The 24051-nt window shown below is 39.0% G+C and overlaps 2 protein-coding genes across 3 annotated transcripts; one reads left to right on the plus strand and one right to left on the minus strand.

Annotated features, from left to right (window-relative positions):
* The first annotated feature begins 272 nt into the window (after window positions 1-272).
* Window positions 273-10828, plus strand: dffa (DNA fragmentation factor, alpha polypeptide). The gene is made up of 6 exons (XM_031286842.2): window positions 273-542; window positions 1898-2056; window positions 2163-2317; window positions 4141-4345; window positions 5304-5428; window positions 9116-10828. The coding sequence occupies exons 1-6, from the start codon at window positions 449-451 to the stop codon at window positions 9323-9325; spliced, it is 948 nt and encodes a 315-aa protein (XP_031142702.1). The 5' UTR covers window positions 273-448; the 3' UTR covers window positions 9326-10828.
* A 2222-nt stretch (window positions 10829-13050) lies between these two features.
* Window positions 13051-17962, minus strand: masp2 (mannan-binding lectin serine peptidase 2). 2 transcript variants are annotated; one of them, XM_036008463.1, is made up of 7 exons: window positions 17875-17962; window positions 17579-17801; window positions 17318-17495; window positions 16180-16311; window positions 14831-15027; window positions 14427-14637; window positions 13051-14308 (listed from the first exon to the last, which is right to left on the minus strand). In XM_036008463.1, exons 1-6 carry the CDS (start codon window positions 17880-17882, stop codon window positions 14476-14478), a joined length of 900 nt encoding a protein of 299 aa, XP_035864356.1. In that variant the 5' UTR covers window positions 17883-17962; the 3' UTR covers window positions 13051-14308; window positions 14427-14475. The 2 variants fall into 2 exon arrangements, with proteins under 2 accessions (XP_035864356.1, XP_031142706.1); XM_031286846.2 differs by having other exon boundaries at window positions 13053-14637.
* Between the last annotated feature and the right edge of the window lie 6089 nt (window positions 17963-24051).

Genomic DNA, 24051 nt, shown 5'->3' on the forward strand with positions numbered 1-24051 from the left:
TATAATACATTATACGTGAAGACGTGACTCACCCTATACGTAGAGATGTAACCGTACACCCTGTCTTTTAACCTGACCTTAGCCTTAACTATGGCTATGGCCTTAACCCTTCATCATGTAATCCTGAAAAAGTGTTGACGCAGTATGCCAGTAGACCTAAGTTATTGGAAAGTATAGGTCCAAGAGATTCTTTTTAATACATCCATGCAAGAGGAGCTCTAATGTAAGCTGGTAGACTGTCCTTTTCACCAGTGGGAGGCAGTAGTGCCTAGTCTGCCGGAAAGCAATAGATTTCGTTCGGTAACTACGTTCTAGCATCTATCCACCAGGCGGCGGTTCCGTGTTGGGAAACTGGTTGAAAACTGCAAAGACAAGATAGGCGATAACTACTGTCGGTATTTGAAACTGTTAAGTGAAACAAAATACGTGTCTCCACATAAACCCTAGAATGACAGATAGGAAACCGTGTAAGGTGTGCAATTTCACACGACAGAAATCATACGGTTTGGTAGTTCCCTCTTTGGATGATCTGAAGATAAAAGGTGAGTTAGTTGTGTATTTGTCTTTAACTCGTAAACGTGTCTGAAGAGTAAAAGTATAATTGTACGGCTTCCATTTTAATAAAACGGTATTATACAAGACAAATTTAAGAGCAATTTGATACTGTATTAGTCAAGGATGCTTGCTGTCTAAGGTGAAACTAAATTTTGTGATGTAGCTAGGTTACAATAATGGTCTTAAGCATTGTTGTCAGCCACTATTATTAACGTTACCGCCATTGGGATTTTGCTGCACAGTTTGATCGCTTATCCGATCTCGAACGAGCTGACTGTAGAAACATTTCCATCATGTTTAAACTCGCAGGAGCTTATCTACATGAAAAGTCAGACAAGACCTCCGTCCTGTCCTGTCCTGCTCTTTTCTAGAATGCTTGTCAGCAGGCGTTGCCCAGATCTATGCACACTTCAAGGTCTCAGATTTATCTAAAATACAAGTTCTAATGGACAGTGCCAAGTTTGTGCCATTATTATTATTATTATTATTATTATTATTATTATTATTATTGAAGCCATCTACATCTCGGATATTATGGTATTTTTGATCTTGAAAAAGTCCTGTAACTGCAGATGGCACAAAGCCTGGAATGTTTTCTGGAAAACTTCCATTTGCAAATTCACCATTTTGACCTTTTATAAATGCAAAGTTAAACATTACAACCAAATGTGTTGTTACATGCATTAGGCAGTACTGGATTTTGTACCTTCATTTTGAACTGTATCAGAGAGCACATCTAAAAAATGTATTGTTTGTGTATCTATATATGTATGTTGCTCTACAGGCCTAAACCTGGTGGTGATAAACAACCCAATTGGTTGTGAAGTTGAAACCATAAAGGGTTTCAATTGTATTTGTATCACCAGGATGCTTAACATTCACAATTCTAAGTAAAAAAATAGTGGGGACTGCAACCAAACATACCAGAGGCAAATCCAACAGACACATTGCTGAAATACAGATTTATCATTATATTCATACTTTTTAAAGGCTAGCTTAGGTTAGGTTGACAAAGGGAGTATCACAACCACTCAACAGCAGTGACAACAGTAACAGCTGTAATGAAAGAAGAGGTGTCAACTTAACTGAATTGACTTATTAACAGAAGTAGAGAAGTCATTGGCATTTGTTTGAATCCTCAAATGGTCAGGTGGTGTGTGAGTTGTTACTGCCTGAAATATTTCACTTATATACAACTTTGGGACTGGTTGTCCTGATTATTTTTGCTATAAGGTGTGGTTATATGGCTAAAGAGTATCACCACTTTTCTGTGGCACTTGTGATAAAGGGTAACTCAAATAAGTATTTGTAAAGTCTCTCATTTCTCTGTCCTTCCCTGCAGGATGTGAGTTTCTTGGGTTCAGCTCTGGTGAGCCGGTCACAGTGGTCCTAGAGGATGATGGGACGATAGTACAAGATCAAGCCTACTTTTTGTGTTTACCTCCAAACACAAAGTTCATGCTGTTGCACGAAAAAGAGACATGGTCTCCAGGTTGCAGGAGTAAGCAGGTTTAATTCTGTCTGAGATTTGTCTAGATTCTGGATTGATTCTTTTAACATGAAATGCACATCATTGTGTTTTGGTGATAATTTACTTTTGATTGCAGTGGATGGTGGCACAGCCTGGATGGCCAGAGATTCTATGGTGCTGGAGGCCGATACTGTGGACAGCTCCAGTGCTGCAGCACGCTGGTGGCACCTGGCTCAGCAGCTGAAGCAGGACCTTGCCAGCATCATCCTCATGTCTGAGGCAGACTTACAGGTACCAGCATTATTCCTCTATTTCACCAACAGTGTTTTGCTGTCACATCCATCCCAGCATGCACTTGTAAGAAAACAACTTTCCTCAGTTGTCACTATCAGATTTGTAATCTTTGTTCTGTTTCTTATTGTCAACAAATCCCATGGAAAGACGCACACTAACAATAAATTGATCCAACTTACAAGTATTATCTGTTTGGCCAAAGCCTGATATAGCTTATTCCTTTTTGCCAATTGTCACAAACTAGCTCAGGGAATGGGACAAGGAGGGAGTCCACGCAAGAAATTTACTTAAAACAAACATCATTAATTAAACTATGGTTAACACAAAACAGACAATGGAGTGGGTAGATTGGCAATGTCTGCAATGAAAGCAGTGCCTGGATGTTTGTCACGTGTGCTGTGGAGGTGTTGAATGTGCAAAACCAAAAGACAGTGATGCATGATGGATGCCAGCTATAGAAAGGGAGGGACAGCATTTATAGCTCAAGGGCCCGGTTGAGTCTCATAAGCTGGCGCCCCTCCCATGTCAGCCAATTGACTGCAGAGGTTGGCCAGGACAGCCCCCAAGACAGCAAGAGGGGTGTCATCGTCACAACATAGACCTTCATTGTAGTCTATATCCACGACGTTCCACTTGTTCATAAACCAGAGCATGTTTTTCTCCCATCCCAGAATGCTGTGTGGACTCGCCAGACCCTCCTTCGCATGTTCCTTCAGTAAGATGGGCACTGTTGTTTATTGTTGTTGATTATTAACCAATCTCGCTAAAATAGTCTCCAACAAATGCAGTATTTACTCATGTTTAAGTAACATTTGCTAAACACTAAAGTGCCCAGCTGTTATAGGAAATTACTGAGCCTTTTAAATAATGATGTTACCCATTTTTAAAGATTTACATCATCATTAGGAACCTATGGGGTCACAGACAGGGCAGAGGAGTCAGAAAGTATTGAGAGCCACACTAACACATTGTTGGTTTTGGTCTTTTAATCGGATTTGTTGTAAATAAAAAAAATATATAACTAGGGTTGGGTATCGAGAACCGGTTCCAAAATTCCTTAATTCATTAAGAAATTAAAATGTTGGTTCAGCTTATTTGTTTCTAAAAAAACTAGGAGAGAAGAGTGAGTCAGTGTGTGTTATTGCGTTTTAACTCCTATGTTGTTTTACTGACCCCCATTTCATTTATGAAGAAAACAAGCCGGCGTGTGTCTGTCTCCATGCAGCTCGCTGCCAGACAGAGCAGAGGGAAGTCTCGGAGAGAATAGCAGATTTAGTAACATTGACATGCAACAGTCTGCAGCTAAAGAAAGACACACAGGGTAACGTTAGCTTACTGGTAGCCTGCAACTGCAATTTTCGAGACACCACGGCCGCAGCTGGAGTCGGAAATGTCAGATAAACTGTTAAATCTTCCTGCTTCCCTTGAGTTACCGGTGTGGCAACATTTTTCCTTAAGTTATGTAAACAATACTGTATAACCCCAGCCTTATCATTTAAAGCTAAAGTATGCAATATTTGACTTATGGCAGGAGGGTCTGTTTTTTACTTCTTTAGTTGATCAAGTTCACTGTGTAATATTTGTCACTCATCTCGACTTGTGTCCTTTAAAACTTCCTTCAGACTCTGAAAAAGCAATCTTCAATAATATAAAACATATTGTAGAAGATTTTATCTGCTATACTTTTAGCTTTGCTGTTCATTCCATCCTGGGATTGTTGTTCTATTCTTATTTGTTGTTGCTGTGAAGCACCACATAGACTTGCTGTAGACTTCTCAAAGTTATAGTATATTATTGATTTGTGTCACCTGCTGTTCCAGACCTTAGTGGAAGCCCCATGCCCTGAGCTAGCCTCTGCTATGGGCTTCGAAGAGAAGAAGGCAGAGGATCTGCAGGAGACACTGCAGGGAGTTTTGGACCGACGAGAGGAGGAGAGGCAGTCCAAGGAACTGCTCCAGCTCTACCTCAAAGCTGCGGTGAAAGAGGACCAACAGCAGGAAGTGCCAAGCCAGCCCAGCCAGGAAGGTATGGCTGTGTCATTGTGTGGTGGTTTTTATTTGGAAATTTGGAAATGATTAATCTTGGTTTGCCCTCTTTCTTTCCTTTGTTTAATTTTTTTTATTGTATTGTTTTTAGTTTTTTTTCAGACCTAAATTACTTTATAACAATAACATAACAAATGTTATTATTAATAATAATAATAATAATAATAATAATAATACATACTATTTTTTAAATAGGATGTTTGCTGTAAAAATAATATGTTTCTGAGTCTTAAAATGCCAGTGGTGACCATATACATATCTTCCCTTTATCCTATACAACTTCAAATGAATAGCTGTGATCCATTAGCATGACTACAACATTCATCAAAATAATCACTATTAACCATTGATTGTGTAGCCCACAGGAAGGTAATGACCCAAAAACAGCTTGTTCTGTTGTCAAGGGTCAGGTACATCAGTGACAAAACCTTAATCAATATATCAATATCTTATCACAATAAGAAATTCTGAGGAATCGAGAACTCTGAAATAAGTTTTGATAAATTCGATATATGTATCTTTTGAAGAACTAAAAACCCTATTTGTATTCAATATTTTGACACATCCTTTAATTTTTGTATGTGCAGAGTGGCAAAGCATGTAGTCACAACAAAATAATGAATCAAACAGGAATAATTCAACTTGAAACAATAGCTTTTTAATTAAAACATGCATGGAATGAAAACAACTGTATATATTCTTTCTTAAGATGTTATTTAGTGCCAGCTCTTACTGCTAAATCAGTAATAATCAGTCTATTCCCTCTGGTGCCTTATTGTATTTAGATGGCTCATATGGAAAGAGCTGTGCTTGTGCCTTTTGACCACCAGGTGGAACCATTGTTGCTGCTGAATAATCCTACCTTTTGTGGTGATTTATTGTAACTACACCCTTATACAAGAAATGATTCTGAAAGAGAATTCATTTTAATGTGTCAGGGGCTGGAGACGTGGAGGTGGATGCGGTGGAGGTGGACTCTGCATCCGGATTCATGTCCAGGACACTGATGGTCCTGAAAGGCAAAACAAGTCCAGAGACCAGACTCTCCACTGAGGAGCTGCAGGTAATCCACTCACAACGACATGGGATAAATTATCCTTCAGGGATTTCTGCCAGAAAGTCCTTTCTGAAAGAAATTCCACCGCTTTCCTCCAGGAGCCAATATAATCAAACAAGGCTTTAGCCAATGACGTGCCGTTTTCACTTTCAGTCCCGATCTGCTCCGACCGGTATTGGAAGAAGTTGCACCCCGAGCAACCATCCAGAGCTTGCTTCATTCGTAAGCGTTACCTGGTTCTAGGCAGTGCCCCCCCCCCCAAATGCTCCGCCTGCCCCACTAACGCTAGTATCCTCCCTTCACCCCAAATTAAATTTTTATATTTTATTTTGTCCTCCATTCAACCAATCATAAAAATACTACATGGAAATAATATGTTTTACTAATATCTGATTTGGCCTATAAAACATGGAGACACAACGAGAGAGCGGTGACACTTTTCTGATCAGTTGGTTTTCTCTAAAGTGTAACCTTGGCCAGACTGCATGCGCATAAACCCGAGCAAGTACGGTGGTAGACCGTGGCTGGAGTACTCTATCTACAAAGCTTGATTGATGTTTCTGTTTCCCTTGTCGCAAATTCAGCACATCTAATGACAGAGATATAGTGTTCACCAGGCAAAGATGTAATAATTGGAAAACTGCATTGGAGAAAGAAAAGGGATTTAGTGAGGTGAAGCTCTGCTCCTGGTCGGAGGAGGAGCCCGAAGCTCAAAGGTGGCAGCAAATTGGATCAGGGTCTGTCCATGACGGGCTCTCGTAGTCACGGTAGTACACATGAACTGTAGGCTACTCAAGACCACCTTTTCAAGTGGACTTGGGCACACATCATGTTCACACTAATTAAACGAACTGGACTTGGGGTCAAGTGTACTCTGATCCAGGCCCAGGTCTCCCACTTACTGCCTTATATTCCATTATATTGTTATACTTTGAATAGTCACCTCTATTTTACTTCACATAAATAAAGATGTTTCCACTATAAATTGGTGCCTAAAAAAATGTATCAGAATGCAGGAAATTAAGTGTTTGATGCCCAAAATTTCCTGGGGGAGGACTCCTAGACCCCCCCACTTAATGTGTCCCCCAAAAGACCCATTCTTAGCCAGGAAAAATCGTGAAATAACACTAGTCATTGTTGCACAACCAGCATCTCTTACTACCCCCCATCTCATGCAGTCTAGAACCGGGCCTGTTCGAAAGGATTGAAGTTATTTACTTTACAGTATACTTGATAGTTAGCTTGACTAACCCAGCTAACCGTGCTAAATTGACTAGCATGCTACAGCTGATATACAACAACTAGTGCGCTGCCTAAACTTTCTGGGTAAGACTCACACTCCAGAATATCTGTTCCGCATGTGCAAGTAGTCGACATAAATAGACTATTTAACATGTTTGGTTCACAGGGTTTACCGAACCAGTGTTGCATACTGTACTGTTACAGCCCTAGCTACCAGTGATAAATGCACTAGCCTTTCTGTCAGACAATCAGTGGTGGGATGTAACTAAGTATATTTACTCAAGTACTATACTTAAGTACAAATTTGAGGTACTTGTACTTTACTTGAGTCTTTTCTTTTCATGCCACTTTCTACTTCTACTCCGCTACATTTCAGAGAGAAATATTGTACTTTTTACTCCACTACATTAATCGGACAGCTTTAGTTACTAGTTACTTTACAAATTAAGATTTTTGCAAACAAAACACATTACAGTTTATAAAATACAATGTTTTTTATTATAAATTAAACTACCCAACAATAGAACGGCCTACAAATCAAGTTGAAATTATGAGCAGATTAAACACTTTGATTTGATTTGATTGACAGAACAGATTGGATCATTTCCAATTTCTAAAATGTGAGAATTTTTCTGCATTGAGTACTTTTACTTTTAATACTTTAAGTACATTTTCCTGATGATACTTACATACTTTTACTTAAGTTGCATTTTCAATGCAGGACTTTTACTTGTAACAGAGTATTTTTACAGTGGGGTGTTTGTACTTTTACTTAAGTAAAGGACCTTCTTTCACCACAGCAGACAATTGTTATTATTATTATTACCTAACATCACTAACGCTTCTCACAAAAAACATGGTTTATCTTACTAGCTGCCAGCGATACAACAGTTAATTCAGCAGACTTGTCGAAAACTTGACTTGTCTTCAACTGCTATGGGGCTAATGGTAAAGTTAATAGTAACTCAGCATTTTCTGCAAAAATGTAGCTAGCAAGCTAACATTAGCTTGTTAAGATTAAGACATACTTTATTGATCTCACAGGGGGAAATTACATTTTTCCACTCGGTTGTTAGTTATAACACACATGCACATGACCTATACATGCACTAATAGAGAGATGTCAGAGTGAGGAAGCTTCCCAGTAAAGGCGCCCCGAGCAGTTGGTGGTTCAATGTCTTGTTCAAGGGTACCTTGGCAGTTCCCAGGAGGTGAACTGGCACCTCTCCAGCTACCAGTCCACACTCCAACCAACGACCCTCCCAACGGATTGAGCTACTGTCACCCCAAACTGACTTTAATACATTATAATTTGGTTTATCTTAAGTGATAAAAGATATACTAGCTGAGGTACACAGTAAGCAATACATATTTTGTATTTAATTCAACAGTATAATTATGAATGAAGCAAGTAAAAATGGCACGTCATTGACTGAAGCCTGGTTTTTTTCAATAGGCTGCTGGATAAAAGTGGTGGGAGTTCTGTTAAAAAGAGCTTTCTGGCAGAAATCCCTGAAGCATAACTTCTTCCATGTGCGATCTGCATGTACTGTATTCCAGCAGCTGTAAAAATGATGTAGCAATTGAAATCTGCAAGGCCACATACACAACCCATACTTTATTAGTGACTCTGCTATATGATTCAAAGGGCATTTACCTTAGCTAATTGGCAAGTATAATGGCGCTTTTCCATTACATGGTACCTGCTCGACTCGCCTCGACTCTACTCGCCTTTTTTGGTTTTCCATTACGAAAAAAAGTACCTGGTACCTGCTAACAGGTACTTTTTTTAGTACCTCCTCAGTCGAGGTTCCAAGCGAGCTGAGGCGAGCCGAAAACATGAGCCGAAAAGGTGACGTGAAAGCGACAGACGGGGGTGTCCTGAACAAACCCGCTATTTTTAAACAGTTTAGCCAGCTGTTTTTTTTTTTGCTGCCTCCAGCTTCTTTAGAAACTAAAAGCCTCCACAGAACTGTAAAACAAACTCAAGTGGCCTGATGTTGATACTTGTGCGCTGGTGTGTGCATCGAGCCGGCATACGACCAGCCACGCTGAGGCGGTACTAAAATCTGCAATGGAAAACGGACGCACAGCGTGTCGAGTTGAGTCGAGGCGAGTAGAGTCGAGGCGAGTCGAGCAGGTACCATGTAATGGAAAAACGGCATAAGATTGTGTCCCTCATTTACATACACAAGGAGAGCAAAATATAAAAAGCACCTTTTAATCTAATTCAGTCCAATACACAAACGCTGCTAACTACAGCCACAACTCTGACAGTGTCAACAAAAACTGAACAATATAAGCTTTACAAAGGATAGGATTTATTACAGGGATGTCTGATTGGAATTGCATTAGTTTGTATATGTGTATCTAAAAATGATAAGCCAGTATGAAGTCTCACATGCTCACATTTCCAGTGTTTTTAATGAAGCCTCTTCCACGTGTCTTTAGATGGTAGTGACCAGAGGGATGGAAGCTATGGAGAAGGTGCTGGGCTGGGACAGAAGGAGGACATCTGCGCTGCTGCAGGCCTGTGAAGCTGAGCTGACCGGGCGTCTCCAGCAGGTTCAGGCCGTGCAGTCCATCAGGAGCAACACACAGCTGGACAGGGAGCAGCGCGCGGAGGAGGGTGTAGAAAAGCCAGCCCAAGGCAGCAACTAGACCAAGGCTTCACCTGAGCAGAGACTGATAAGAATTTACACTACGTGCCTCGGGGTTTGAAGAATGGGATTTACCCTATTTTACTGATAATATCCATAATGCTGCAATCCATGAATGTTTATGATGTTGATGTTCGCTTCATTTTGTAAAACTTGCAAACCACTTGAATGCTTTTGCCTCAAGAGGAAGAGTCATTTGCACAAGTCATGTTTATCAAAGACATGCTGGTATTAACCACAGGCATCAGCTTTCTATTGGCTCCTTTTTTTGATGAGTGCCATGCTGTGAAAATAATCACAGATAAACATAAACATGTGAAACTTAAAGCAAAACATTTTGAGAAATATGCTTATTTGCTTTCTTGCTGAGAGTTGGTTTGAGAGGATTGATACCACTCTCATGTGCCAGCTAGCTTAGCTTAGCATAAAGACTGGAAACGAGGAAACGGCTAGCCTGGCTCCGTCCTAAGGTCATCAATTACGCTTACCTGTGGACCTATAGGGAGCAAAAACATTTTTGTAAATATAAACATGCGTAAATGTGGTATTTTCCTTTCCATTTTGTACCACAGTGTACAGTATGTGCACTTTGGTGTGAAATGTCATTAACTGAGTGACCATTTAGAAAAGCTCTACCTGGAACAATGAATGGTAGGAATAACTAAATATGATGAGTGCAGGAACTCTCTACCCAAGGCACAAAACCAAAGTAACTTGTACAGCACTGGGTTAGAGTGGCATGGAGTGCAGACAAAAATTGCAGGCAGGTTTACACTGAAAGAGAAAATTGTTTCTGAGATATATGCAAATCAACCAAATATATTTATAAAAGCTAAATTTGAATATGGTAATTAGACTAATTATTAATTCTAACAATAAAGAGTACAACAAGATAAGATGTTTATTACTCCATACAGGGAAGCTTCACTGAACACATGGTGGGCGAGAATGACAAAGCTTCATCTTTGAGTTGCATAGAACCAATATTTCTGGAGGAGAGCTCCTTTAAGACCATCTATTATATACTATTATTGAAGTTATGTATCAGTCTAGTGGCTGCGTAATGTAAGATGTTGTGAACAGTGGGTCCAGGTCTGTGTGACTCATAGGCCATGTAGAATATAGCCTTTGTCATGCACGTCATGCATGTCAACTCATCATCGGCCTCATGAACAAAAAACACATGATGGTGGATGAATTTGCAGAGAGGTCATCTTTTTGTGTTGTGGTGAGATTGAGATGTCACCACCGGCTTGTACTTTAGTATTAAATACAGGGAAAAGTAGAGCATTTATCAAGGTCTCCTATTTAGTCAGTATTGTGTCTACGTCACATGGTTTCACCAAAATGAAGCTGTCCCTCTGCTGTTTTATAACCCTGTTAGAATTGTCAGGACAAATGTTACAAAGGAAGTTGTATAAGAGTGTACGTTATGTAATTTAGGTTGGCTTTTATAAACGTGTTGAAAGGTGTTTTTCTAAAATAAACCAGCCCCCAAACTTTTGACCGTGCTGTTTTCCTTTGTAAATGAATATTCAGTTTATGTAGAATTACGCACTGACAAATCTCACTGACCGACACAATTCTGTATTCTTAAAAGTCAACCATTGAGTAGTGAGACAGAATTTGGGCTCAAAGCTAGGGCCTGTTTTTTTGTGAAAATTAAATTTATATACCGATTAATGAATGCTTTTCCATATTCAGAAACATTATTGACAATAAGAAAAAAACAGTACAGTTTTTGACAGTGAACCTCTTTGATATCGCTCTCTTCACATACACATTGTTATCCCAAATTAGTTGACTTTACTAGAAATTTGGGTGGAAACCCGTTGCCTTAAACCATTTAAGTTTTTACACAAGGTGAAACTTAACAGGTGAAGTTGAATTAACACAGACTGGTAAGTTGATGCAGTAGACAAATCAAATTTATATTAGTAGTCATTAAAAATAATAATTAGTAAACATAATTTATTTTTGTTGAAATATAATAAATCTGAAACAATAGGGTCTACTTATCAAAACTACAGAAAGTAATAATTCTTATAAATATGTTTATTCCTTTATAACAGAATATTTTTAAGAACAATCTATTCAATACATTGGTTCCAGTAACACAGAAAGGCTGACAATGTATAGATTTTATTTTCTAAAGCCCTCTGCATGGGTCTGGCCAATTATGCTTTTCCTCACTGCTCAGACCCGATCAGTCCCCACCCGGGTCTCAGTCATTGTACAAAAATAAATGTATACAAACATGAACAATCAACCATACAAAACTAAAACTCAGATAACATAAATGCACACCAAAAACAGTAAGAAAACATTTTTAAAACACACTTTAACTAGGACAGAAACCATTCAGAACATATATTTTTTCCCATGAGCCTTTGCATCGCTTCAGCGCAGAACAGTTTAAGTGACCCCGCCCCTCCCATACAGAAACTTATCTCTGCTTAATATGATCAGCAGAGATGGCAAAAGTACTCACTTCCCGTACTCAGTACTAGTACAGATACTTGTGTTAAAAAATACTCTGGTAAAAGTAGAAGTACTGATTTAACTTATTTACTCAAGTAAAAGTAACAAAGTACAGGCTTGGAAATTTACTTAAAGTATAAAAGTAAAAGCAGCCTTGCGAATGACAAGCATTTTTTATGCAAAGCTACCTGGACCACACAAATGTCAGATAAGGCCAAGGATGATTGGGAATGTCTTACTGCTTGTCTGCCAAATCTCTGGGATCTCCGTTTTCTTCTTTTTCAATCACGTTGCCATCCATATTACTGTGCTAACGTTACCGCCATCAAGCCGCAATGGTTTGCCGCGAATGAATGCCGCCGAATCTCTAGAGTCGTCTTGTAGTGGTGCGTCAAGTGCAACGTATATTCCCATCCAATTAGATTGAATTTAGCATTGATAACGGGAAAAATAATAATGGTAACTCCACTGAAATTATTTGAAACTAAAGTAACGAGCCAATTTTGTAAAATGTAAGGAGTAGAAAGTACCAATATTCGTGTTAAAAATGTAAGGAGTAAAAGTAAAAAGTCGGCACAAAAATAAATAGTAAAGTAAAAATATCTGAAAAATGTACTTGAGTAGAGTAACGAAGTATTTGTACTTTGTTACTTCCCATCTCTGATGATCAGTGCACTGCATTCTTGAACTGATTATTACAAACAACTAACGTGATTTAGTAATGAATATGGTTTTTAACAAAACATGAAAGAATAAGTAGTGACCACTAAAACGTTTAACTACAACTAAATCTGGGGTTACAGTGTAGTAAGTTCATGGACAACATTAGCCTAGAAATCTAGACGCACCCTAGCGGCAGCAAATGTAATTTGCAGCCAGGGGGTCTAGCAACTCTCCATTGGCTTGCGCGCTGGAAAAACCAAACTGTGGCCGGGCCAATCACATTGTGTATAGAGTTGGTGGGCGGGCTTATGGCTGCTGCTGCTGGAAACAGCGGCCTTTCGAATCGGCTTTGGCCGCGATTCTGGAAGGCTTGGAGTTAAGCTTTTCTTTGAGAAAAGAACAAAGAACGGCACTGAAGTCATTCTTAAAAAATGAAGATGTGTTCGAAGTTTTGCCGACCGGATACGGCAAAAGTGTAATCTATCAACTAGCTCTGCTACCTTCTTCGTTGCTGTGCTTGGTTGTAGCGCTATCCTATTGCGTGCAGAGAGAATTTGAAAGACAACCGTTTATCCTGCCCCTCGGATTGAGCCCTGTCAATGGTGAGTTCCCAGACCCAACATCTTGATGTGGGTCTGGCTTGTCAGGCTAGCACGACATAGGGTTGTCAACAAAACAGTGATGGGCATGTTAGCTATAAGCCTACAGGCTGCATGCTGCTGCTAGATATTTTCCAACTGTTGGCTAATGGGTTTCATGGTGTGCGTAATTCCTGTGGAAATGGCTCTGACTAGGCTGAACAGTTGGAATCGAGTGGGGTATGGGAGCAGTCAGTTGCACATGTGTTACACTGTCTTGGTGGATTAGATTATGAGTAAACAGTGCTCAAGTAACAACTGCAAGTTTGCTCTTTAAGTACCCAGTTGCCCTGAGGACTGTCTGGGCATTTCATGCTGAAGAACAAACCTTATCCCATGTTTTCAGATGACTTTCAGAGAACACATCTTCACCTAAGGCCTTGTTATTCTGTTGGGTTGCAAATGTCAAGGTGATGCATGGTTCAGTACATACCTTGCCTTGCCGAGTTGTGGTGGCCTTCAAAATACAAAGTACGTAGCAGCATAACAGTTCAGTTAAAGTTAGCATAATGAGGTTTAAAAAAAAATCAAACATAAACATAAATCAACAAGTGTGTTTCTTTCTCACATTCAGGCGTGCTCTTTTGCCCCACTTGTGGTCCACAGATGGAGGAAATGTTAACGAGTGAATGCAAAAGTGTCAAATAAGAGGCTATTTCATGGGACTGAAGAACCCTATAATGACTGTTTTGATAGAGCGGTAGAGCTGCATAATGTATGAAGGTTAAACGACTACGATGCACCGCTTTCTCAGACCCAACTGACTGACTTCCAGAATACTGCACGGAATTGATTTGTTATTTCTACCAGAGCATTAAAATGTGTTTTTGTCTTTAGCTGGAAAAGAGCAGAACAGTACTACTAAGAGTGAGGAATACTCACTCTTGTTTTATTAAAATGCTTGTCTGATCACATGTGGCTTCAGGTTGTATGTTATGGTATTACAGTATTAACAGTATTTTAATGAACTTTTTCTTATCTTATATATATATATATATTCATTAGTCAAAGTGTCTTTTGAGTCTTCCTTAATTTGCATGTCAAGTAACAAAACAATAAAACGCCCCATGCAAAAGTGGTTAAAAGAGGATTGTGCTATTGAGATTATGGCATCATCTCACCAAACAAAGAAATAAAACAATGACAATTAGATTAGAAATTAGATGCAATCAATAAAATTGCTTGAAATGTTTGTAGCACCATTGTCACAATGTCATATAAAGTATCGTAAGGATAATGCTTCTGATAACACAAACACAACATCCAAGCTTCACCGCAAACATTATGGTTGTGTTAAGTTGCCATAAAGTCACTGTGCCAAATTTTCACATAGCGTATAAACACATAAATTGTTCATGTCAACAAGCCATCAGGATTCAGCCTTGACACTGGTATACTTGATCTTCCATCCCTTGTTTTTCCCACTAGGGTCGGATCTGAACGCAACATGCACTTGGTAACTTCCTGTGTCAATGCGATGCGGTGGCATTGATCCACAGAAGGGTCCATAATCTTGTCCAGCTGTTGAAATCTTGTGAAAGGGGAACATCAAATAAGAAGATTCATTAAATGCCTGACTGATTTATGTCTAGCCAAACTTAATTATGCAGGAAACGGCATTGTATATCACCCAAGGAGGACAAGTCGGTAACAGACTGCCTCCTCAGGCATGAGGAGGAATACATTGCTTATTCATCTTCGTGCTCTAAAGTCACATGACTAACCTTCAACATGTCGTACGGACAAGGGACATCCGAGTGTCCCTCTACGTCAAAGGGTTCCAGGAAGTCCAAGATTATTCTGTAGCCCTCCGGCAGACGGATGGTGTGGTCACATTGACTCATTGGAGGGTAGGGACCCGGGTAGCCCGGACTGGTCAGAACCCCTGAGAGTGAGGTCAACACTTGACTGTGGCATGGTACTGTAGGGAAGAGTCACACACTCATTAAGATCCCACTTAACATTTGAAGCGTGTTTTAGATTAGATTCTGTTTGTTAATTTGAATACTGATGAGTCTTATGATCTACCTGTACTTTTTGTAGTTTTTTTGTTTAGAAGATGTCTATTGAGACATTTCCTGGCATCACAACTGATGGGATTCATTTTGGTTTGCAATATTGCCCCGGCAAGCGTGCAGATGTTGTCCCAGCCAAAAATGAATGAGTATCGCAAAGAGGCTGAGTTTCTGTAATTCATATAATTAGTACAATCTGTAGGCAGATAATCATTTTTTCCTATTCATTGCATAATTTGTTTTGTCACCTTTTTTCTTCTGGCAAAGCATTATCATTTAAGGCACATCAACTGGTAATTGTGATTAATTACCTAGTGTCAGTACACTATTTGTGCTGCACACAGATATCAATTTTTAATGCAATTTTGATGTTGCTTTTCCCTTAGGAATCGACAGTAATTAACCTTGCCTTACACCAGCTGGCAGAGATCAACTACTTTATGCATCAGTGTGCCTTTTCAGTCTGAAATGAGTTAGCATAGGCCAGCTATGATAGAATGAAATCCAATCTAGAACACTGTCAACTGTGCCCTGTGTGAAATTGTTTTTTGAAGACTGGTTCTGCAGTACTGTGAAATATTGCGGACATTTTGAAAGACAAATGGCCAACAATTATATAATATTCCAATAATTAGATGTAATTACAAGTTTACAATATAGCAATCTGATCTCATGTTTTCATCCACACTTAAAAGTCTGAAATTAGCCACATTTCAATTTCAACACCTCAATACCACACTGACAAATTGTGCCACCTGAAAAACTTACCCATTATTTGATTATATAATCAATAAAAGCTGAGGAAATGAAGCATGTTGAAGCCAAATACATTAAACAGAAGTCAGTGCACACTCCTGGAATTTGTTTTTCTTTTTTTGCCATTAATATCTTCTGGGTCTGGCAGTGTATTTAGCTTGAGAAACACATTATACTGAATTAAGAGAGATCAATATACAGTCAAAGTACCAAGCTCTTAACACTGAACCTCCCTATACAGCTTTTGACTCACTGAGCTTAGATGAACATGCCTCTCTAGCTTTACTCTGTATGGCTCTTACCTGTGCAGGATCTTTTGTTGTCATGGAGAAGGTACCCTTGTCTGCACGTGCAGTAATATCCACCGATGTAATTGTGGCAAAAATGATCACACACTCTTTCCCCATCTATCTTGGACAGACACTCGTTGATGTCTGTAAGAGAAAGGTTAGAGAGAGAAACACTACACAGTAAATGTGTATTTTTCTTACTTTCAATGGGGAAAGTGGAAGTGTTTTTATATGAATGTCTTGTTAATCCTAAATGGGACTCAGGCAGATAATACATGATTCTTTTTTTTATTTGCAAATAACAATAATGCAGATCCTTCTTCCTATTTATCTTCGTCTACCTTTACATTTAAATTGCCAATCTATGTTTAAAGGTCCCAACATATTATGCTCTTTCTCAGGTTCATACTTGATTGATATTTTGGGTTTCTACTAACACGTTTACATGTTTTAAAACACCATTTTTTCTCTTACTCTCTGTCTTAATATTCACCCTCTGTTTAAAATTCTCAGTTTCAGCGCCTGTCTCATTAAGCTCCCCTTCCTGAAAAAACATATTCTGCTCTGATTGGTCAGCGTTTCCGAGATGCGGAAGAGTTTGCTCTACCATTGTAGCTGGGGAATGACTGTAACGGAACTGTAGCGGCACTTTCTACCTATATACAGTATACTGTAGTATAGTTATGACATCACAACCAAACGGAAGTCTTGATGGCTCATTTAAAGGCACAGTTTCTGAATATGGACAGTGTGCATTTCTGTTTTGATACTTTCACAGTATTTATATAGCACCTCGACCTGCTTTATAATAAAAAAAAGACACGAAAGTCTCCCTTTTTACCATACAGGACATTTAAATATATTGTGTTATTGCATTTGGATAAGCCGATAGTTATATGTAAATGAAGTGCTTTGTAGTAATTTATGTGGTACTTCATTAACATTGTGTGCCATTGTTTTATTACTACTGTATTTCTGTTGTTAATATAGCCTCTTTCTGTCTAAATCTGGATTTTAAAACATTACTGTGTATATACCTGATGATAAAATCCTGCTCTTATTCCTCTAGAACTTCCAAACACATTGCTACAATTACAGCAACCAAAAATGTATCTGCCTTCTGGCAACAAACGTCACTATTCTGAATCACCTTCTGAGGTGTAAAATGCTTGGAAGCCCGTGAATCGGCCCTCGTTAGAGTAGTCACTCCTAAAGACCACTGACATGAGGTTTCCGGCTGAAAGGATGATGGTGTTCCTTGGGGTGCTTTCATAGTTCTTCTCTTCCTCACCGCAGAACCGCAAGGTTTCATTCCCCTCTGTCAAAACCTGGTTTGACAAGGTCAGAGTCCTTTTAGTGAGCAAGCTACAGTATCATGTGCAGATACAGGGAGTTGGAATTTCTTTGTTACCTGGATGTAGTCATATTCACACTGGTTTGAGGGTTCCATGCTGAAATGGCTGAAGTAGAGTTTGACCCTGTGGCCATCTGGGACAGTGATGTTCCACACTACGAGCTGGTTGTCAGGGTATGGCTGGGGGAAGTTAGGGGAGGTGAAGCTGCCATATAACCCTGTCATTACCACACTCAGCGAGACATGGAGGAGGGAAAATAGGACAAATACACAGCACCCACTAGGCAAAATTAGGTGTGATGGCAGCAGTTTCAAGGTTTATTTTGCACAAATAAATGCTAAGTGACACTCACCTGGTCATGTTGGCTTTACAGTCCCCAGATATATTTGCGTGTTTTGGAACGGTTCACCCTCAGTGATCTGAGGGTAAATGAACCCAGGCCGACATTTAGACAAACAAAGTGAGACAGGCACATGATCAGTCTGTCATCATCCCCCACCTCCCCCGGTCACAGAAATCGATCAAACTGATAAATGCCAAAATCATTTATATTCATTCTAATCTGTTAAACTATTTTTCTTATTGTCACCTCAACTTTCTACATGTGGGCAAATGACAGTTTGGAATAATATGACACTAACTACTATTTCCTTGAGATTCATTGTATTCACCAAACACAGAAAGGAAGACGACAGCACTGACTTGGTTGTTCATAACAAAACACTAAATCTAAAAAAACACAATTTTCTATAGGTTTTGTCATCTTAATCGGTAAAATGTATTCATTGTGATTTTTAAATAGATTTTTTAAACATAAAATTCTTAAATTTAAATATGTTTTATAAAAATGGAGATCACCTATAACTTGTATCACGCTATAGTACTGTGAAACTTGTTTAGACAGTGATGCTGATCAGATCAGACTCATGCCGCTAATTATTTCAGACCCTGCTCCCATGATTGCTGAACAGTAAAGCTGTTAAAGAAAAGCCTCAGAATAATAAATACACTGTACCCACAACATTTAACTGCCCAACCGTTTGGTTTGCATGAGATTTGATTCGGGCAACAAGGGAACGCAGACAGACAGGATCAGTTCAATGATTCATTGGCGAGATTGAAAAAAACTGGGCCAAAAGGCAGGCAAGGATCCAAACTGGGAGGGGATTTAAACAGGCAAACTTATCAAAAAGGGTTAGGCAAAGAATCATAAATTCAAAGAACAGCCAGAAGATGCCAAAAAGCAAAGACATGAGGCACAAGGCAACTTTGGTAAACTGGCAAGGAGTGGGTGGAAAAGGGCTGGTTAAATATTACATGGCTGATGAGGAAAGTAGGTTCAAGGATGGCAGGTCTGGGGAATGAGAGGAGAGAACCAGGCCAGGCAAAACAACCAACCAACTAGAAAGTCCTACCGACAAAAAGGCTCAGGAGGTCTTCCACTAATCATGGTTGACAGTTTGATCTCTGGCCAGCCATGCTCTGTCGCCATTGGTGTTTAAGTGTGTGTGTGTGTGTGTGTGTGTGTGTGTGTGTGTGTGTGTGTGTGTGAGTGTGAATGGGTGAATGAGAGGCAAATTGTGACTCACTTTGTCTGTAAAGGTACAAAAGCTCTTCATAAGTGCAGTCCATTTACCATTATTACTAGACGGAAATAATGGTCAGTGGTACATTAACAACAGTTTCCCAGTAAATGAAACCAGATTGCATCATTTTTTTTTTACGTCTGCAAAATGCTGAATTTAAGGTCAGACTTCATTGTAAAGGCTTTTATAATTAGAGAATTACAGAGCATTCCTGCTCTCTGTTTTGATGGAATGTGGATATTGATGTTATTTAAAAGTGATGAGGCATTTCAACCAGTGACATGATAAGTAAGCTTGCAATAACCAACGCCCATCCCCCCAACACTAAAGCCCAAATGGCTAGTATTTGAAGTGAATTACAGTAATTATCAACGTAAATGACCTCTCTGATGGAACTCTTTTTAAATGGTGCCATAACCTTTTCCTTTTTGCATGATTGTGAGCTGGTGGGATGTTGAGCCACTGTGGAGTCTATATTGATGGCAGATGTTATCCTCTTGGATATCTTCCAGCTGCCACTCAGGCATTGATGCTCCAGCAAAAACAACACCCTCTGACACTAAACAAACAAAAAACTGTTATAATTGTGGTGTTTATGCTCTATGCTACATTCAGACCTAGGGTCTCATTTCCATTGCCTTTGGGAGTGAAAATTAATTTCAAGCTTCTCGGCTTTATTTCCAGAGAAGTCAGTGAGATCCTAAAGGTGAGAATAGATAAAGATCCTGGACTTTTCCCATTTAGGCTTACCCTTCAACAACAAAGTCAGGAGTACCTCCTCTGCCCCTTCTTGGGCTCCTTGCATGACGTTGAGAGCTGGTTTGAAAGTGCGGCGTGGACGTAGGTATTGCTGGCCATTCTTCTCATGTCGCTGGAGATTGCCACCTTGTGCTCATGAAACCGAAGAAGCATTGCAACAAGAGAATGGCCTAGAGTAGGTCCTGGTAAAAGGAGGGTGTTATAGGGATATTGTGTCTTCGACAGACTGTAGGCTCCTCTGCAGGCTCAACTTGATTAGGCTGATTACTAGAAAACATCTTCACTGTATTTATGGAATACTGTCACCACATCAGTCAACACATTCTACTTGTTGGTTAGTGTATGGTTCTATACAAACGAACAGATTAGCAAAGCTATAACGAAGCGCATTCTGCCTAAAGTAAATAAACCCCGATAGTAAGCAAATCTCCATATCTACACAATGGCTAATAAACATAACAAGTAGCAAAAATATATATAAAATATATAACAGCTTCTATCGCTTACTCTTATTAGCAGCAACTGAAAATATGAAATATTAAAATGGAATAAATGCAATATTTGTTAAACTAAACACACTCTTAACAGATTAAGATGTTGTCATTTAAATCACAGATCTTCAACAGGGGGTCCGGGGCCCCTAGGGGGTCCTCAGAGTTAGTGCAGGGGGGGGCTCCAAATTATTGTTAATTTTTTAAAGTCTTAACATGAATCCAACATATTAGCAAATATAAATCCCCACTGATGATAGGCTTACTGGCCTATAGGTAAGATAGTCACTAAGGTAGCCATCCACAGATACAGTTCATGCTAAGGATTCACTGCGCCAAATGTATTTTGAACATTAAAACATTATTTATAAAATCATGCCAACAATTAGTAGGCTATTTTAATAGCTTAGTATTCCATACAAAAAAAAGTATATATAAATCCTATTTTCTAATCATAAAATGATCTCTTTAAGACTATTTGGTAATAGCTTTCTGAAAACCCCAGATATGATTTCAATTCAATTCAATTCAATTCAATTTTATTTATAGTATCAAATCAGAACAAGAGTTATCTCAAGACACTTTACAGATAGAGTAGGTCTAGACCACACTCTATAATTTACAAAGACCGACCAATTCCAGTAATTCCCCCAAGGGCATTTGTCACAAATTACTGAAAAGTGCATTAAAACCAATCACTGCAAATGTTATCAAGAATAAAAAAATGTTTAAGGTTTGCCTTTGCTGAGGGTAACTAAATGGCATTGCAGTGATTGGCACTGAAATACCATATCTGTAGTAATTAAAAGTTGCTGGGCAGCCAATCCTTTACAATGTGCTGCTTGTTTGCTTTATTGACACAAAAGTTTTAGTAACCTATCCCTCTATAAAATGCAGCTACAAACACCAGCACCTTTTCCATTGCGTGCTTTTTGTAGCTGCGCAGCTTTATAACCTTTTTACACCCTAAGGTCCTGCCTTTCACACCCTTACATTACACCTTAAGGTGTTAAAAAACTTTCATTTTATTGTTGCTAGCTGTGGACTGGAGGCAGTATTCAATAATACAGGTGATAATGAAGGGGAGAATAGCATAATCAATATATTAAACCTTAAATTTGAATTCTGGGCAACAGTGAAATGTTGAGGTCCTTGAGGCAATATTATCGTATCCGAAAACAGAAAAAATAAGTAAAAGACACACAAAAACTTAAATACAAGGAATCAAACACAATAATCGGAAAATATTATTTTAGAAAGATATTGTCTCTCTTTAGGCCGAGAGACAGACTGACTTAAGTGATGATGTCATCTGAAGACAAAACCTGGAGCTGCTCTATTAGATGGTGAATAATGGAACAACTGCTGCTGACACAATGACAGCAGCAGTGGAGATTTTACTGGTTATGAGGACATCTCCTGATTTGCAGCTGGGAGCCCTTCATTCAAAAATAAAGTCACTTGGGTGGACGAAATGCCTCAAACAAAAGCCACAGACCTGTTCACTAATAAACTTTCAAAGAAATGACTCCAAAAAGTGTCACCCATGATAGCACCATCAATTCAAGTCTCTGTGCTCCGATTTCCTGCAATAGAGGAACGTTTTCTATCTTTCTATCCAAAACCAATAGCATAATGTGTGGTGGATTTTCCATTTAAAGAAGTTAGTTACCTAGAGAAGTTTTTTTTTGCAAAACTGTAATGCATTAAAAAGAGCCTTACCTGGGGGCTGTTTCACAAAAGCAGAATTTATAGATCCAGGATAACTAATAAAGCGAGGCTTGACCTAGTCTAATCTGGGCAGCCAGACTTGGTACGTTTCACGACAGCCAAGCCAGGCTAAGGAGGAGCGACTAGGTCGAGCCAGGCTGAAGTAATTCGGATAGATGTGCATTCACGGCTTTCCTTAACAGACCGCAAGGTCGATCACAGATTTACTGATGCTAAAATGGAGAATACGCGTTGTACACACTTTATACAGAGTGAGTAGCTGCTTCTTGTGGAAATATACATTAACTGACCACTGCTCTGAATTGAAATAGTCATAATCATACCATTCAAGGATTAGGCTACTAATCATTTGCACAAATTAACAATTGTACTCTTTGCCTTAAAAGTAAGTAGAAGATAATGTTACACAGGAAATTTTCCATGAAGATCAATTTTCTACAATACTAGAATATGGTGCGTAAATATCTCTTTCACTCTGTTTCTCCCTCTCTCTCATGGGCTAAAATACAAATTACCTAAGTCATATTAACTTCCACTGCTCGCTTTTAATGCAAAGTGTACAACTGTTTTGACTGATTTTGCAAATGACAAGTGACTCATTGAATGGTTATAGTTAAGAGCAGTAGTCTGTAAATGTATATTTTTAGACTATCATTCAGTCGGTCCGCTATTATCTGCCACACTTTTTCTCGTTTTTCTTTTACAGAGGCAGAGTTTCCTTCTTTACATATTATATGCTTTGCTCGCTCGTATATGGACATAGAAAATAAAGACACTGAATAAATTGGACTCTAAAATCTAGAAACTATAAAAATGATTAAGTGATAAATTCCATGCACACTATAAACATGAATGTAACAGAGTATATTCATCAGTTATTTCTATCTAGCAAAATATAACAGTGAACAGAAAAGGCCCCAGGATTAATAAATCATGGCTGTTAGCCTGGGGCCTGTTTCACAAAAGCAGAATTTATAAATCCAGGATAACTGATAAAGCGAGGCTTGACCTAGTCTAATCTGTGCATCCTGGCTTGGTGCGTTTCACGAAGGCCAAGCCAGGCTGAGGAGGAGCGACTAGGTTGAGCCAGGCTGAAGTAATTCTGATAGATGCGCGTCCACGGCTTTCCTCAAAAGACCGCGAGGTCGATCACAGATTTACTGATGCCAAAATGGAGAATACGCATTGTACATACTTTATACAGAGTGAGCAGCAGCTTCTTGTGGAAGTATGATGATGTGAAACACATTTTTTTGTATAAAAAGAAAAGAAACACGGCCGCTGTAATGAAACAGTGAGAGAAAGCGTAGCAGACGATCACGGACCGACTGAATGCGTAAGTAGCCTAAATATATACATTTACTGACCACTGCTCTGAACTGAAACCGTCATAATCATTCCATTCAAGGATTAGGTTACTAATCATTTGCACAAATTAACAGTTGTACTCTTTGCCTTAAAAGTAAGCAGAAGATAATGTTACTCAGGAAATTTACCATGAAGATCAATTTTCTACAATGCTAGAGTATGATGCGTAAATATCTCTTTCACTCTGTTCCTCCCTCTCTCTCATGGGCTAAAATATAAATTCCCTAAGTCATATTAACTTCCACTGCTCGCTTTTAATGCAAAGTGTACAACTGTTTGCTTTTGCAAAAAAATTCAGTTAAGAGCAGTAGTTCATAAATGTATATTTTTAGACTATCATTCAGTCGGTGCGCTATTATCTGCCACGCTTTTTCTCGCGTTTTTTTTTTATTTTTTATAGAGGACGAGTTTCTTCTCTACATATTATATGCCTTGCTCCCTTGTGGACATAGAAAATAAAGACACTGAAGAAATTGGACTCTAAAATCTAGAAACTATAAAGATAATTAAGTGATAAACCCCATGCACACTGTAAACATGAATGTAACAGAGTATATTCATCAGTTATTTCCCCCCCCCAGCAAAAGGTCAAAA

Source organism: Sander lucioperca, chromosome 12 (genome assembly GCF_008315115.2).
Source record: "Sander lucioperca isolate FBNREF2018 chromosome 12, SLUC_FBN_1.2, whole genome shotgun sequence".
Taxonomy (NCBI): Eukaryota; Metazoa; Chordata; class Actinopteri; order Perciformes; family Percidae; genus Sander; species Sander lucioperca.